The sequence below is a fragment of the Silurus meridionalis genome, chromosome 15 (genome assembly GCF_014805685.1).
Source record: "Silurus meridionalis isolate SWU-2019-XX chromosome 15, ASM1480568v1, whole genome shotgun sequence".
Taxonomy (NCBI): domain Eukaryota; kingdom Metazoa; phylum Chordata; class Actinopteri; order Siluriformes; family Siluridae; genus Silurus; species Silurus meridionalis.
The window spans coordinates 10,009,073-10,026,180 of NC_060898.1; the positions used below are offsets into that span (position 1 = coordinate 10,009,073).

The window sequence follows — 17,108 nt, forward strand, 5'->3', positions numbered from 1 at the left end:
ATATGCCTGAAATAAAAGTAAAGTTTGACGCGTTGCCATGAGAACAGCGTTCGAGATATCAAAAATCACTTTGCAAATTATCATCTACAATGTCTCTGCATCATGTTGACCACTTTTGGTGTCAATCGCATGAATATCCTAGGAGGAGTATTTAAAAGTTCACCTCATGCAACTGTCAAAAAATCCACCTTTTGTGACTGACACACTTCGTGGCGCCTGTTGATGGCGCTTTGTCCGAGATTCACAATAGGCACATCGATGCGATCGGAATCCTTGGCCGAACATATACACTGCGTGTTATCTGAATAAGACGTTTTTTGCTTTAGATATTAGACACTTCCTGTTCTCTGAATTCGCCATAAATTAGTCGCCTCGCCATGGCAGCAGCGTTCGAGATATCAAAAATCCCTTCGCAATTTAGCAAGTCCAATGTCTCGGCATCATGTTCGCCACGTTTGATGTCAATCGCATAAATTCCCTAGGAGGAGTATTTAAAAGTTCACCGCATGCACTTATAAAACAAACCAAAATGGCTGACTTCCTGTTGGGCGGAGCTCATACTTTTGAGGGCGAAAGTTGTTCGGGTCGATGAGGTCTATATGCGTACCAACTCTCGTGCATGTGTGAACATAATTGCCGGATCTGTGCACCAATGTTTGTTTTTGCATTACAGGGGGTGCTACAGAGCCCCCTGCCACGCCCGTATTCCAGACTTTGTCCGGCCCTAGTGACAAAGGACTGACGTGTGTGCCAAATTTCAAGAGTTTTCGAGCATGTTAAGGGCCCCAAATGGCCAATGTGTGTGTAAAAAAAAAAAAATTAATTAAAAATAAATAAATAAATAAAATAAATTCTAAGGAAAACAATAGGGCTTCGCACCTTTGGTGCAGGCCATTCTGGCCTGCTCCTCGGTGCTCGGGCCCTAATAATGGTTCTGAAGATACTGTATCTACCAAGTTGTGTGTTCATGCATATAGTCATTAATACAGCCTCACTTGCTGTTTTAAAAGCTAATTCTTTTAAGAAATTTCTGGAAGCTTACTCTGAAGATGATTATTGAAAAAATATATAAAATCTTATTAGGTAGATCTTGAGATTGACAAAGGAATCCAGAGTTTCCTGGCTTTAAATATGTTAAAGAATTTATGACCAATAATTAAATTCCAAACTATGCCCCATGGTCTCACTAGAATGTTGAGAGCATGTGGCCTAATGTTGGTCAAAATGTCCTCTGCATAAAAATACATGGTCAATAAATGATTTTATATAATCAGATGTCTAATGTCCACAACATATGCAACATTTGAGTGGCACAATGCCTATACACATTTGAGTGGTCATGGGTGAAAAAGTATATGACTAATTACATTACGAATAAGATCTAAAATCAAAATCACACAATCAAATAAATGTTTTATTTCACCAAACATTAGTACCACAAATTCTGGATTATGAAGTAAACATGCATATCTTGCAGCCATGTCTTAAATTATTCATTATGTATAACTCACAGGTTCCAGGCATGCACGTCATGGACGATGAACTGAGCTCCACCATCCTTATAGCCGGAGAGGAAGGCTCAAGAGGAGGCACTGTCACCAATGAAATCTGCAAAATAGGCATGTAAAAATTATGAACAGATCAAGATTAAGAAAAATGTAGTATTAAAACTTAGTGTTTCAAATTCAAATGATTTGTTTTTTTGGGGAAAAAAATCTACCATATCTATCTGAAAGGTAGTCTATCCTTCAAAATTAATTAATAAAACAAATAAAAAAAGCAGACAAATTTGTTAGTTCCCCTAGAAAAAAAATATCACAGGAAAGAAACAAAAGCAAAGTCATTTTTATTAAACATGAAAAACAATGATTGAGCCCAATTACTTTTGTCCATGTTGTTCTACTTTTTTCTTAAATAGGTACCAACATTTTGGAACAGTGGTATAATGTCATACAAGCAGCATGACACAAGTGCAAGGTAGGCAAAAAAAAAAAACCTACACGGCACAGTAAAGGTTAAGGCAGCTGAATTTAAAAGTGCATGTGGAAATGCAAAACTTTCCCCCAATTAGTTTTCATTGGTTCATTAACCCACCTGCTGATCAGATTCTGAATGTGAAATCGAACGGTCTGTTATAACCACTGCTCTGGATATCTGCCTGTGACAGATAAAAAAACAAAAACAAACACAGACAAGCACTTAACTCAATTAAAGTTAGTACACACCTTAAAGTGAGTACACACCTCACAATTCAGCAACCATTTTAGCATATCTTCGTAACAATACTATAGTAATAGTAATACAATACTATAGAAATGAAATTTTAATAATTTAAAAACACAATGTGCAGTTTGTATAGCAGTATAGATTTACTGTCCTCTGAAAATAACTGAACATTCACCATTATTGTCAAAATAGCTGGCAACAAAAGTGATAACAGCTGTAGGTGGTTTAACTATGCAAAGCCACATGTCCTTTTCTTAATGTTAATGATTTTTGTCTGTTTGACAGGTCCATACAAATTTGTGGATCTTGTATTAGAGCAGTTAAAATTTGGTGCTTTCAGTACAGTTCTCAACTCTTCGCCCAGGTTATAAGAAGATCTGTAACACCCTGAAACTGAGTTACAGTACTCATGCTTCAAACACGATTCCAACATTTACCCTGACATTCTGAAGCAGAAAATTATGCCCTCCATTCAGAAACTGGGCCGAACCACAGTTTTCCAAAATAAGGACACCAAACACACCGCCAAGATGACAACTGCCTTGCTGAGGAAGCTGAAGCTGAAGATAAATGAGTGGCCAAGTATGTCTCCAGACCTGAACCCCATTGAGCACTTGTGGGGCATCTTCAAGCAGAATGTAAAGAAGTGCCATGTGTCTAGCATTGAGCAGTTCCTTGATGTCATTATGGAGGATTGGAAGAGGATCTCAGCAACAACCTGTGCAGCTCTGGTAAATTTCATTCCCAGGAGGATTAAACCAGTGCTAGATAACAATGGTGCTCACGTTTGTTGCCGAATATTTAGACAATAATGGCTGTATGTTGTTATTTTAAGGACACTAAATCTATACTGTACATTAAATTAATATTTCTCAAGTTTTTAATACTCTAATCAACATGGGCATGGATGAATATGGATGCTTTATGCAAATTTATGTTTATTATTAGTGAAACCATACTCAACATGAAGACAAAATATTCTTGTAATTGCTTTAAATTGTGTTCCAAGTTACATAAATCATCAGGACACCAAACTGAACTTTTGCTATATTTCTACATGGACGGTTTTAATTGCCAAATGTGTGCATCATGGCAGATATATGGTAGTCAAAATTAGCATGTACACACATTTATAATTAACACACAAACCTTACAACAAATTCCACTGGAGAACAAAGACAGACATAGGAGGCAATTTCTAATTTCCCTCAATTTCTTTTACCAGTCTTCTAAATGTCACATATACATTTCATCAGCTGAGTAAGCAGTGATTCTGAGGCTACAAAGTGAATCAAGTACTGTAATTTCCGGACTATTAAGCGCACCTAAATATAAGCCACACCCACTGAATTTTAAACTGCTTTTCAAATTTTGAACATAAATACGCCACACCTGTCTATAAGCCGCAGGTGCCCACATTGAAACTAATGAACTTTACACAGGCTTTAATGAAAGACAGTGCCTGTTACACGGCTTGTAACATAACAGTAGCCCACCAAGAAAGTAATTGGTCACTGTCTTTCTCCTTCCTTTTACAACAATTTCTCTCAGGAGTTTTTCTTTAAAAATTACCATCGGTGAAGCTGTTCTCCCGATGCCGTGCAGCTCAGAACACAGGTGAACACAGGCGTTTTTTTCATGCCCGTTTGTTTTGGCCGTGGTAAATGATTCGCCTTTCCTGTCCGAGTGATAGGCAGGTCAAATGTCAGAGGAACCTCATCCATATTTATGATGTCGTGCGGGTTGATTCACTGGGAATACGATTGATTAAATATATTTAGGTTCACCTAAACCCTTTAGGCAATTTCACCGGTCTAATGTTACGGGGCTCAGTTGTTTGGTGGCATGAAGCTTGTGAAACCAGGAAAAACCCGGGAAAAATCCATAAATTAGCCGCTTCATTGTTTAAGGCACAAGGTTCAAAGCGTGGGAAAAAAGTAGCGGCTTATAGCCCGGAAAATGTAGTTCTCAAAACATAATGCTCATTCTAATTCATAGTACTCTAATTCATAATGCTCATAACAATCTTTATACATTAGCTACTGGTTTCATCTTCTACAGTTTCAAATGTACCTGTACAACTGATAAAACATATGAGAAGAGGAACATTTTTTAAATTATTTGTTTAAATTTACTAGTACTGTTAACACTTGTCTTATATTATTCATTGTGGACAGCCAAAATGCAAACCTGTTTATGGTGTTTTGAATGTCTCTTTAATCACCACTTTTGATATACATAATTTTTGTTAATGAAAATGTGTCATGCATTTATTACATCGGTCTACTACTTATTTTGTTTTCAGGCAGAAACCTCTTGTCATGAGTCATGTAGAATGTCATAATACATTTTCTGTATTTCTGCATAAATTTGACTTGAAATGGCAGTATAGTTGTTATATGTATTTATTGATCAAAATGATCCTACATTAAATATTTTGCTGGAAAAATTATTTAGCTTTGCTTTCATTAACTGGTGTAGAACAAAAACTTCAACCAACCATACAACCATTTCCATGTTGGTCATCTTCAATGTATTAACTGATCTTTTCATTTTATTAAGTTAATCTTTTACTCTGCCATTCCATAATGTAAATTTTTTTCCTGCTTGAACCTCCCATCATACTTTTTACTCCAGTCCCACTTAACAAAAATTGTATTGCAAAAAAAAACCTTTAGGTAAAACCTGTTCATTAAAAATAACAAAAAAACCTCACTTGTATGTTCTTTGTATTCTCTGGTCGTCTCGAATGTAGCTATCCTCCACCACAAAGTAGTTGCAACCTAGTCGCTGACCATGACTGTCAATAACAGCTTTACACCTAGGAATACAAAAAACTTGTAAGAGATGGAAAAATACTGTTGGTTCAAATGAGCCAGTCAACATCCCTGCGATTTAAGGTCGTTTTATCACCTAAAAGTCTGTTCTTGAATTTCCTAATAATACTATCATATGGATAAAAATGTCAACATTCATTCTGCTGTGGTCTTATATGGTCTTATTTGTTGATGCAAGTCTGTTAGAACAAACCTATTGCAAGTTGACCTTCCCATTCTTCTGACAGAAAAAAAGAGGAAGAACAGCATACATGGGGGACTCTGTCAGCTTGTTATGTCAAGAGTTATAAATGTGCTTTATAGGGCTCATTATCCAAACTAATGGGCTAGGGGGTGAGATCCTTGAAATGGACTTTCACAAAACAATAAAGGGCAAGGTGAGCAACTCATTGCCTGACAAAGATGTGGCCATCATTACAATCATCCCTTCACACAGGAATGAATGCAAAATGGACCTGCTTAGGTAAATGAAGATTTATTTATGGGAGTTGACAAAGAAGGCTGAAGGCTTCATCATTTGCCAGGAGACACATAGCGCACAACTATGGCACTCTTAAAGATAGCCCTTAACAGGGCACAGACTCTAGATTTTGTTTCCCTACTGTGGAATGGTTATTATGGTCACAGTGCATAGTGCAGGTTTCTTTAATTAAAAAAACAAGGTTGGGTTTGTAACCATTTGATGGAAAACTGTGTTGAGGTGGAAAGCACACTGGACCTGTACTCAGAGCTGTTAAGAAAACAGGCAAATTGTTGCTGTAAAGATTCCTATTAAACTAAGACATATATATTTTTTTAGAAATTTGCCATTTATAGCGCTGTTTGTTAAAGCTCCTTTTAAGGGCTCAATAATGTGTGATCACCTTCCCCTTTTTGCTGATTCACAATTACAGTATAAAGACCTTAATCACTTGATAAAACATGCAAGTTTACAATTGTGTTAATGGAAAAGGTTACACATTTCCAAGTGTTCATAGTTGCAATTCCCACTTTAATGATCACAACGAAAACAACAGAAATTAAACCAGAGTTTAAATTAGTTTGAATCTGAGAATTAACCAGTTATGTAAAATTGTAAACAATTATTAAAAATGGAAGTACATACCAAATTGTTTTTACAAAACCAGTTGTTTTCCAGTTGGTCTCTCATGTCCTATAATCCTATAATGCTGCATTATTAATCTAGGTCTACCCTTTTCAGCTTTATGCCTGTAATAAGTCAAGATGTAAGGTGGTAATTTATGATACTGGGGAAATTAAAATCATTGTTCAGTCTGCCAGACACCTTGCCAACTCTTCTTTTTTTCTACAACCTGTTCACCTTCATGGAACCTATTTCCCCTCAGTGATGTATGGCACAACCAGGATTGAGCTGACACCCAGCCGCCACAGCTGCAGGCGGGTAATTCTCTAAAACACGCCCTCTGTTTGGGCCATATAGACTGCATAAATATGCTTGATGGACACTTTGGTATGGAACTCTCAGGACACTTATGGATGGTACGGACTACTAGACCTTAATCTACATCCAAACCCTAGAACAACTTTTGAAAAGGCCATGTGTTGAAGCAGGCTTCCTTTACCTTCTAAATTAGTTGTGCAGAACGCAATAGATCTATTTATTCATTTTCATGATAAGTTTTAAGTTTGTCATGCACAATATAAGAAAATTAATTCATGCATATTCTTCACATGAAAATCAATGTAATAAATATTAGCTACATAAACTCCACCAGTATTACATCAATTGTCTCAATGCAAGGTTCCAGATTATATTTTGTTTTACAATAGCAGCTGCTTAAATGGTTTAATGTGACGAGTTTCGTGCTCAAGTTACACGAAATGGCACAGAGTACAGGTCAACCCGTGGCAGGAACAAGTGTACGTCCCAAGTGATCCAAGGCATAACTTGGATATAGCATTTGTCTACTACAACAGTTAACTTCTGTTATCAAACTTGATTTACTGCAGCTTTACTATACATTTAAATGCTTGTTTCAGTGTTTGTCTATTTAATTTATCCATATATCGTTTAATTATTATACAAAATTAAATTACTCTAGAGCTGAGTGTGTTTTTACAGAAAAATGGAGGAACAGGCTGGAATGCAGGGAGTCCATAAGAAAATCAGGGTGCTCAAGAGGAATGCTGAAATTGTGGTTAGTGAATACGGTCTGATTAAGAACAAAATTCAAACAACAAATTTCTAGTAGCAAAAAACTTTTCAAACAAATTTCACCCCGTAACACAAAAGTACATTTCTGGTCCTGGATACTACTTAAAGGATTATCTTAAAGAACCAAATACACAATGCTTATAGAAACAAATACATAACAAAAAAACATCAGAAACCTGAAATCAGAAAGAAAAATAACAAGAAAACAAAAAACAACACCCTTATATAATTATTCTATGGCAAGAATCCACTTTTTAACCATATTAAAGGCATTTGTGATAAGGCCTGTCATGCATTACAGCCACAGATTAATCAAAGGAGACTGGATACAAACTCATAATTTAAGAGGCAGCAACAGAGGGTGTTAAATTAGTGGAGGCAAGGCCATAAGGAAAAATCTGCATCACTCAATGCTGGCCCAAACGGCAAGGCTTGTGATTTGTCTTTTGAATGGAGAGAGGGCTACACACTGCTCTGAAAATTAATTAATTCTATACTTATAATTTTAACCCTTTCCTCCCTACCACCAATTCACTTTGCACATTCTCTTTGTTTTCGCAGAGCTCTCTGTTCATAAAATCAAAGTTGACATAAAATGTAGTATCAAAATCCAAGCAGTTCCTTGTTTTTAATTAATTATTATTATTTTTTTTTAATCAATCTATCAATCTATCTATCAATCTATCTATCTATCTATCAATCTATCTATCTATCTATCTATCTATCTATCTATCTATCTATCTATCTATCTTTTTTACTTATTCTTTTATTTTGGAATTATTGTAGATGGTGAAAATGTACTTACTTTCCTGTCTCTTTGTCCACAACCAGGCATTGCACAGAATGGCGAAGACAATAAATCCCCCCAAAAACAGCACACATTCTAAAAAATAAGACATTGTTTTTACGTTAATGGATTCACAATTACAGTGGATGGCATCTGATTTCTTACCCAGTAGTAAAAAAAGTTATAACAAATGAATAAGCAGAAGAATAAAACAAGTTCTGAATGGCAATAGGGTTAGGGTTATATATATAAAACTATGTTTGCCTCTATGCCCGTTTGGTCCGTTTAATTTCACATGTGGCACTAGGAGTTCAAAAAGTCCCTCCGCAGTGGCCATGTACAGTAGGTCATGGGACAATAAAATATTTGTTTATTGAAACTCATTATTATTCTCACTCATGTATTTATTTATTAAATCTCTTATATTCTTTTAACTGGAAAAGCTGCTTGAAATTATCCACGCACTAAAGCCGTATATTAATCTCCAGCTTTAAAAACGCGCTCCACTACCTACACTACATGTCCACTGCGGAGGGACTTTTGAGTGTATCTGTATTTTGATGTAATATGGCAATTAAATGCACTAAATTTAAAATGTTTTCACAAATATTCTTTTATGCAATTTCAGCAATAATAATTAACATTTTTCTAAATAGGAAAAAAATTACTTGGTCATTTTAAGAGCCGTGGAGAGAGAAAAAAAAATTATAGATAGATAGATATATAGATAGATAGTTGAAATGCTTCTTACAGAGCCAATTCTTAGTTGCCCTGGCTGTATGTTTGGGGTCTTTGTCATGCTGGAAGACCCACCTACAACCCAACTTCAATGCTCTTACTGAGGGAAGGATGTTGTTGCCCAAAATCTCGCCATACATGGCCCCATCCATCCTCCTCACAACACGGTGCATTCATCCTGTCCCCTTTGCAGAAAAGCACCCCCAAAGCATGATGTTTCCACCTCCATGCTTCACAGTTGGGATGGTGTTCTTCTTCTCCAAACAAGGCGAGTGGAGTTTATACCAAAAAGTTACATTTTGGTCTTATCTGACCACATGACCTTCTCCCATGCCTCCTCTGGATCATCAACCAAACTTAAGAAAGGCCTGGACATGTGCTGGCTTGAGCAGGGGGACCTTGTGCCTGCTGCAGGATTTTAATCCATGACGGTGTAGTTATAGGGTATTCCCTCACCTTTCTCAGGATCATTGCTACTCCATGAAGTAAGATCTTGCATGGAGCCCCAGTTCAAGGGAGATTGACAGTCATCTTGAATTTCTTCGTTTATCTAATAATTGTGCCAAAAATTGTTGCAGGTGAAGGATAGGAGGGCTTCTTAAAGACAAACTAAAAGGTCTGTGAGAGACAGAATTCTTGCTGGTTGGCAGGAGGACTACTTATTTCATGCAATAAAATGGAAATTAATTACAGTCGAACCCACTTATCTCGACCTCGGTTAACTCGCCAACCCTATTAAGTCGACGTTTTTGAAGTGGAACCGCCAAATTTTTGCTTTGTCTTAGCATTTTTAATCGGTTATGTCGATTCTTTTCTGTCGACAAACCCTAATATCTCGAGCACAAGGGGGGGCAAATTTGCCACTTAACGTCGGTTATCTCGATCCGCATGACCAATTGTCGGCTTTTGCCACGTCACCATCTCACTACCGTAATTTCGTGTATATAAGACGCGTCCTATAGAAAGTTTTACATACTCCTCACCCAGGGTGCATCTTATATACGCGAAAATACGGTAGTGAGACGGCACTGTGCAGCCGCAGAAAAACTCGCGGAATTGGCGGAAAAATCAAGCCTTACAGATGCTACAGGTGTAGGATACTTTTCAGAGCTGTGTCAGAGTGAAATTACTCGAGCATTTAATGTTGACACTGGTTAGCTTTTTGTAAAAACTAACTATACCCCGCACGTTTTTTGTGATTTTGTGAGCGATTTTTGTGTTTGCAATGTTGGAGAATATAATAAAGGTTTGTATCGAGAATCGACGGTGGTTCGTATTGTATACTGGTAAATCTCTGCTGTTAGTTGGTGCACTTATGCCTTTTGTTGTTAACGAACATGTATGTAAATTTTTATAGCATGCCTTCATCAAACAAATCGCGGCAACGCTGATTTGTAAAAAAACCTCAAAAAACACATGCATGTACATTCTCATTTAATAACGCACATCATGTACATAAAGAAATTTCAAGCACGTTAATATATTGCCGCCATACTGGTTTCGTTTATCTCGATCATCGGTTATCTCGGTGGTTTTTGGCATCCCCTAGGCCCTCGACATAACCAGGTTCCACTGTATTTGAAAATCATACAATGTGATTTTCTGGATTTTTTTTTTTATTCTGTCTTTTTGTCAATTTACAATAAAGAGCAGTAAGATAAACAGGGTATGAGGTCCATATGTACAGGGATGAAGGTGGTTAATGTACAGAAGGTGCAGTAGGTAATAATATATGGAATATATAGTAATATATAATGTACCGTAAACCCAGCCATTATGGATGCACAAGCCAGTGCATTCTTAGTGCCGGTCCCAAGCCCGGGTAAATGGGGAGGGTTGCGTTAGGAAGGGCATCCAGCGTAAAACATGTGCCAAATCAAATATGTGGATCACAAATGAGAATTTTATACCAGATCGGTCGAGGCGGGTTAACAACGACCGCCACAGGTATCGTTAGCCGACAGGGAAATTGGGCTACTGTTGGCCGAAGGAGGAGAAGAAGAGGAGGAAGACATCTACAGAGACGGCAGGGAAAGCAGCAGTGTAGGAGAGTGGAGATTCGGGTACTTTAAATGTTGGTACTATGACGAGTAAAGGGAGAAAGGTAGCTGATATGATGGAGAGGAGAAAGGTAGATATGTTGTGTGTTCAGGAGACCAAGTGGAAAGGGAGTAAGGCCATGAACATTGAAGGTGGGTTTAAACTGTTTTATCATGGTGTGGATGGAAAGAGAAATGGTATAGGGGTGATTCTGAAGGAAGAGTACAGTAAGAGTGTAGTGGAGGTTTCTGATAGGGTGATGATCGTGAAGGTGGAAGTTGAAGGGATGATGATAAATGTCATCAGTGCCTATGCTCCACAAGTTGGCTGTGAGATGGAGGAGAAGGAAAGATTCTGGAGTGAATTAGATGAAGTGGGAGATGGTGTACCTAGGAATGAACGATTGGTGATTGGGGCAGACTTTAATGGGCATGTAGGTGAAGGGAACGGAGGTGACACTTATTTTAAGAAGAAGGAGGATCATAGGGTGACGTATAAGAGTGGAGGAAGGTGCACACAGGTGGACTATGTGCTATGCAGGAGATGCAATCTAAAGGAGATTGGAGACTGTAAGGTGTTGGCAGGGGACAGTGTAGCTAGACAGCATCAGATGGTGGTCTGTAGGATGGTTTTGGAGGCGAAGAAGAAGAGGAGGAGAGTGAGGACTGAAAGAAGAATAAGATAATGGAAACTAAAGGAGGAAGAGTGTAGTGTGAGGTTCAGGGAAGAGGTCAGACAGGGGCTCGGTGGTGGTGAAGAGGTGGTGAAAGATTGGGCAACTACTGCAGGAGTGGTGAGGGAGGCAGCTAGAAAAGTACTTGGTGTGACATCTGGAAATAGAAAGCAAGACAAGGAGACGTGGTGGTGGAATGAGGAAGTGCAGGAGGGCATAAGGAGAAAGAGGTTGGCAAAACAGAAGTGGGATAGACAAAGTGATGAGAAAAGTAGGCAGGAGTACAAGGAGATGCGGCAGCAGGTAACGAGGGATGTGGCGAAAGCCAAGGAAAAGGCATATGAGGAGCTGTATGAGAGGTTGGACACTAAGGAAGGAGAAAATGATTCATACCGATTGGCCAGGCAGAGGGACCGAGCTGGGAAGGATGTGCTGCAAGTTAGAGCAATAAAGGATGGAGAGGGAAATGTGTTTACTAGTGAGGAGAGTGTGTTTAAGCATAAGGGAGATGTGCAGACCTGCAGTAACTACAGGGGAATTAAGTTGATCAGTCACACTATGAAGTTGTGGGAAAGAGTAGTGGAAGCCAGGCTGAGGAAAGAGGTGACCATCTGTGAGCAACAGTATGGTTTCATGCCGAGGAAGAGCACCACAGATGCCTTATTTGCTTTGAGGATGTTGATGGAGAAGTATAGAGAAGGACAGAAGGAATTGCATTGTGTATTTGTGGATTTAGAGAAAGCGTATGACAGGGTGCAGAGAGAGGAGCTGTGGTGTTGTATGAGGAAGTCAGGTGTGTCAGAGAAGTATGTGAGGGTGGTGCAGGACATGTATGAGGACAGTGTGACAGCAGTGAAGTGTGCAGTAGGAACGACAGACTGGTTCAGGGTGCGGGTTGGACTACATCAAGGATCAGCCCTGAGCCCTTTCCTGTTTGCAGTGGTGATGGACAGGTTGACAGACGAGGTCGGACAGGAGTCTCCCTGGACTATGATGTTTGCGGATGATATTGTGATTTGTGGTGAGAGTAGTGAGCAGGTTGAGAAGAGCCTGGAGAGGTGGAGATATGCGCTGGAGAGAAGGGGAATGAAAGTCAGTAGGAGTAAGACAGAGTACATGTGTGTGAATGAGAGGGAGGGCAGTAAAGTGGTGCGGTTGCAGCGAGAAGAGGTGGAGAAGGTGGGGGAATTCAGGTACCTGGGGTCAACAGTGCAAAGTAATAGAGAGTGTGTTAGAGAAGTAAAAAAAAGAGTGCAGGCAGGGTGGAGTGGGTGAAGAAGACTGACAGGAGTGATTTGTGATAGTAGGGTATCTGCAAGAATTAAAGGGAAAGTTTATAGGACTGTGGTGAGACCTGCAATGTTGTATGGATTAGAGACAGTGGCATTGAGTAGAAGACAGGAGGTGGAGCTGGAGGTAGCAGAGCCGAAGATGTTAAGGTTTTCGTTGGGAGTAACGAGGATGGACAAGATTAGAATTGAGTTTATTAGAGGGACAGCGCATGTAGGATGTTTTGAAGACAAGGTGAGGGAGGCGAGATTGACAGCGTTTACTGTAAATGTTCTCCAAGGTGGGTAGAGAACAAAAATCTATTTGAACGATTGTAGTATCAGGCTGCAACATAACAAAATTTTAAAAAGCAAAGTTACTTTTTAAATGCCAGCAATCACCCGAAGCTCATCTTATGTCCTCCGTACAAAACCATAGTATTGGAACGTGGGAGACCCAATTATGTCATTAAACCATAATGACATGTTTAAACTGAATTATTTTACTTGAATTATGATCCCTCCATCAGTTATGATGATGACAGTCTTAGGGATAACCGAGCAGAATCTGACAGCTGCCTCAATCTATGATGATACTACCAGAAAAACAACCCCTCCCCATCCACTGGTGTCCCAGCCCTTGCAACCCCACAGCAAATTATTTGCTATCATATGGCTAAATTACCAGTTATGAAAATCCAGTACCCTTACACAGGTTCCCAATGTTTATAGCCTCTAAATGGTATTTCAGTCCCTATCAAGGTAGGATCAGAGGATGTGATTTTTAATATGTGAGCAAAACAAAGAGGGCCATTAATAGCTAGACACATTGACAGCACATTCACAGATGATTTATGAGTTTGTGTATAATTTGATTATGCTATTAATTCCACTGATTACAACTGCAGCAAGTGTGGAGAAGGTCACATCCAAAATAAATCTCCGACAGCTCCCCACTTCTCTTCATATACACCCACCCTCTTCCCACATAACTACGCTATTACACACAATTGCCTCCAACTATTTATGTAATTAAAGGGTAATGTATAAGCTGGTCATGTTATGCAATGTATTAGCTGCACAAATAAGCTACAGGCTCTTCAGTAACATTATACTTAAGTCAAAAAGAAACTGAACAGAGCTATGTAGGGATGATGGTTGTCTATTTTAATTTATGGGAATTTAATTGGATTATATTAGGAACAGATAATAGCTTGTTATACCCAATGGGCTATTAATAAATACAAATATTCTTTGATGTTAGAGGGAAACTGACAGGTGCCTAAAAACTGATGGTATTGTGCACTAAATTAGGGGACTACTGTTTGATAAATAATCAAAGAAAAAAAAAATATTATAAAAATTAAATTAATATTTATTTGAATAAATATAAATATTATAAAAAATTTACTACTCTCAGTAAACACTATCAGCAAACCTTACAATCTTTTGGTAATGGAATAACAATCCCTGCCTTCAATTACTATATTTTCACTTTCCATTAATCTTAAGAAAAGTCAGGAGTGCTAGAGGTTATTTAGAAAAAAAAGGCACTGCTGTCAAATTTGAAGGATAATACACGCAGAGATGACAAAACATTTCATCACTTTATTAGCGGTGGCTGTTCACTGATCTGTGAATAACCTGAGAGAGAGGGAGCTTTATTGAGTTCATGCTGTTGTCTGTTCATCAATCATGTGCAAGCAGGTATCATTGTGATTGATAACTCTGGGTTCTTTTCTGTGTCCTGCCAGTGTAGCAATATTGGGCTGTTTTTCTGCCCAAACCGAATTGCTTTTAATTTGATTATGTTGGGGGGGAAATGCCTGGGCAAGCGTTCAACGTTTTTTGTTTTTGTACAGGTTTTGTTTTCTTCTCTAAAGCCTTTTGGTGAATTTTGAATTATTTGTCTATTAACTGTCAAACTAATTTGGATTCTGTCTGAATTTTAGCATAATAACCCTGTGCCCACATTTTAATCGCTGGTGTCTATTCACAGGTACACTATATGGCCAAAATTATGTCGACATCTGACCACTAATACAGAACACTGAATGGACAAATCCCCAAAGCCATGTTCCAAAAGTGAACAGTATTCCTAGAAGTCCGCTTCAATGCTCACCTAAACTGATTTGAATTAGTTATTAGGGGAGAAAAAATCGATTCACCAAACTATCGCGATTCTTTTTAAAACGATTTTGAGATCGATTTGTTTACCTCAGAATCGATATATATTTAATTATTTTACTTTTCCAGAGAGGTGGTGTAAAGACGTTACCGCTTTTATTCCAACAGAGGGCCAAACGTATTTTGTTGGTGTCTGTATTAAATGACGTCATATCCGTTTTAAGCTGGCGAGAGAAATCAAAACCATGGCAGAGGCAGGGGAGTAAAGCTCTTTGAGAATTGTTTAACGGATAAAGACCCTGCTTTAGTCACAGAAAATGCGTCTAATATGGTTATCGCTGCCCAATTAACCGGCTTTCTCCATATTAAGTGCTACGCGCACACTCTCAATCTGGCCTCACAGCGCGCAGTGAAGCTGCTCGGTGCCGCGAAGTTACTCAGACGAGTACAACGCATCACTGGATTTCCAACAAACGTTACTGGAGCTCCTGTGCACAAACTTATAACAGACGTTTTAACGAGATGGAATAGTGCCTATGACATGGTTGAATGTTTTCTGGAGCAACAGGCTGCAGTAACAGCTGCACTGCTCTCACCTGAGGTGAGGAAGAGAGAGAAGGATATTAGCAGTTGTGTTGGACATTGGAACAGTTTAACAGCACTTTTATTTTATTTTAGAGAGAATTGTTTTTAGTTATTTTGTTGCACATTTAAATATTATATTCAAGTTGTTGGTACTTGAAAGTTTTATGGTTGAAGGTTCTTTATGCTCTATGTATGTGTGTGCTCCTGAAATAAAAATTCAGAAAAATGTGATGCATTGGTTTTGTAATATAACTCATATACGGTCTCTTTAAGGGTATGATCAAGTATTTGTCATTGTCTAATCTTTATTAAGCAAACAAAAATCACAATTTAAACAATGAATCGCAATAGCTACAGAATCGCAATATGTATTGAATTGGCACAAACGTATCGGGATACTATTGAATCGCGAGATTAGTGAATCGTCCCAGCCCTATTAGTTATACAATCCATTGCCAATTTAAAATTAAATAATAATAATCACTGTTAAATATAAAGAAAGTTGTTTAAATCTAATTAAATCTGTGTCCTTATGTGTTAAAACTTATGCCTGTCTGACATGTCTGGGAATGTTACATATGCTATTTTGAAAGAGCAGTTTTTAGGGAGTGGATCAATTTCTTATCTACAATAAAGTTATTTGTTAATTATCAACAAATATATGTGTCTTTGCACTTATGCACTTTCATATTAATTTATCTTGGTCAACATATACAATTCGAAAAGCCTCCATCAGACTGCTGTGAAACACGCCTTCTAAATGTCAACAATTTCATTCTGCTATTATCACAGTTTAAAAAATATTCAGAAATTTAATTCAGTTACATAAATCCCAAACACTAGTGCACATTTGTTTACGTTCAATCAAATATATAATAAATAAAATTTATTTATTAATATTAATATTAAACACACTAAAATAAAAAATGCTTAATATCACCAAAATTTACTGACCAAAATTGAAATCTCTATTTCAGAAATGTTTTTTGCTTGCTATTTTTTCTTAAAACTTTCGGACTCTTCCCATGATCAGAAATGTATCCTCTCTTCTGAAAGATCTTGCATCCACTGCAAAGTATAAAAGCATACCTAGTCAAAGACCTAGTGCACGATGAATGTGTGCAAACTATAAAAATGCCATTCTATTTAAAAAATAAATAAATAAATTGAGGCACTTGTACTTAAAGATATCTCTCGCTGCAGAATTTAACTGCAACCGTAATTATAGACATCCAGTTTTAGATACGCTTTTTTAAGCATTTAAAAACAATTAAAAGGCATAGAAAAAAAGGAGATAAAAAGAAAAGCAAACAAGACATTTTCAGTTTACAAATTAAATTTGTAATAAAGCCAAGAAGATGCCTGACCTGCAAAAGCACTGTGGAATTTCTCCTACTCCATAAAGTGGAAACAGGAAGGGTGTGTTTCCATAGCGACCCAGGCAACGCAAGAAGTGCTGTGTAGCCTTCAGGCCATTGTTAACTGGAGCATCTTGGCTGACCATGGCAATGGAGTGCAAAATGAAATACTGCAGGTTCTCTGTCAGTTTCTTACATTTAAGAAACTCCAAAAATGACATCTCTGTGCAATCTGAAAAACAAATTAGTATTTTTATGACTCACTCATCTATTAGCACATAGCTCTTTAGATT

At 37.9% G+C, this 17,108-nt stretch overlaps 1 protein-coding gene across 6 annotated transcripts in view; it reads right to left on the reverse strand.

The window, feature by feature from the left end:
* Positions 1-17,108, reverse strand: part of chm (CHM Rab escort protein) — a 76,927-nt gene that overhangs the window by 19,695 nt on the left and 40,124 nt on the right. For all 6 annotated transcript variants that reach the window (XM_046867584.1, XM_046867582.1, XM_046867583.1 and 3 more), the window contains 5 exons: positions 16,825-17,047; positions 8,045-8,122; positions 4,943-5,047; positions 2,095-2,158; positions 1,512-1,608 (listed from right to left, as the gene is read on the reverse strand). In XM_046867584.1, coding sequence (XP_046723540.1) covers positions 1,512-1,608; positions 2,095-2,158; positions 4,943-5,047; positions 8,045-8,122; positions 16,825-17,047 — 567 coding nt within the window. The remainder of the gene's footprint in view (positions 1-1,511; positions 1,609-2,094; positions 2,159-4,942; positions 5,048-8,044; positions 8,123-16,824; positions 17,048-17,108) is intronic.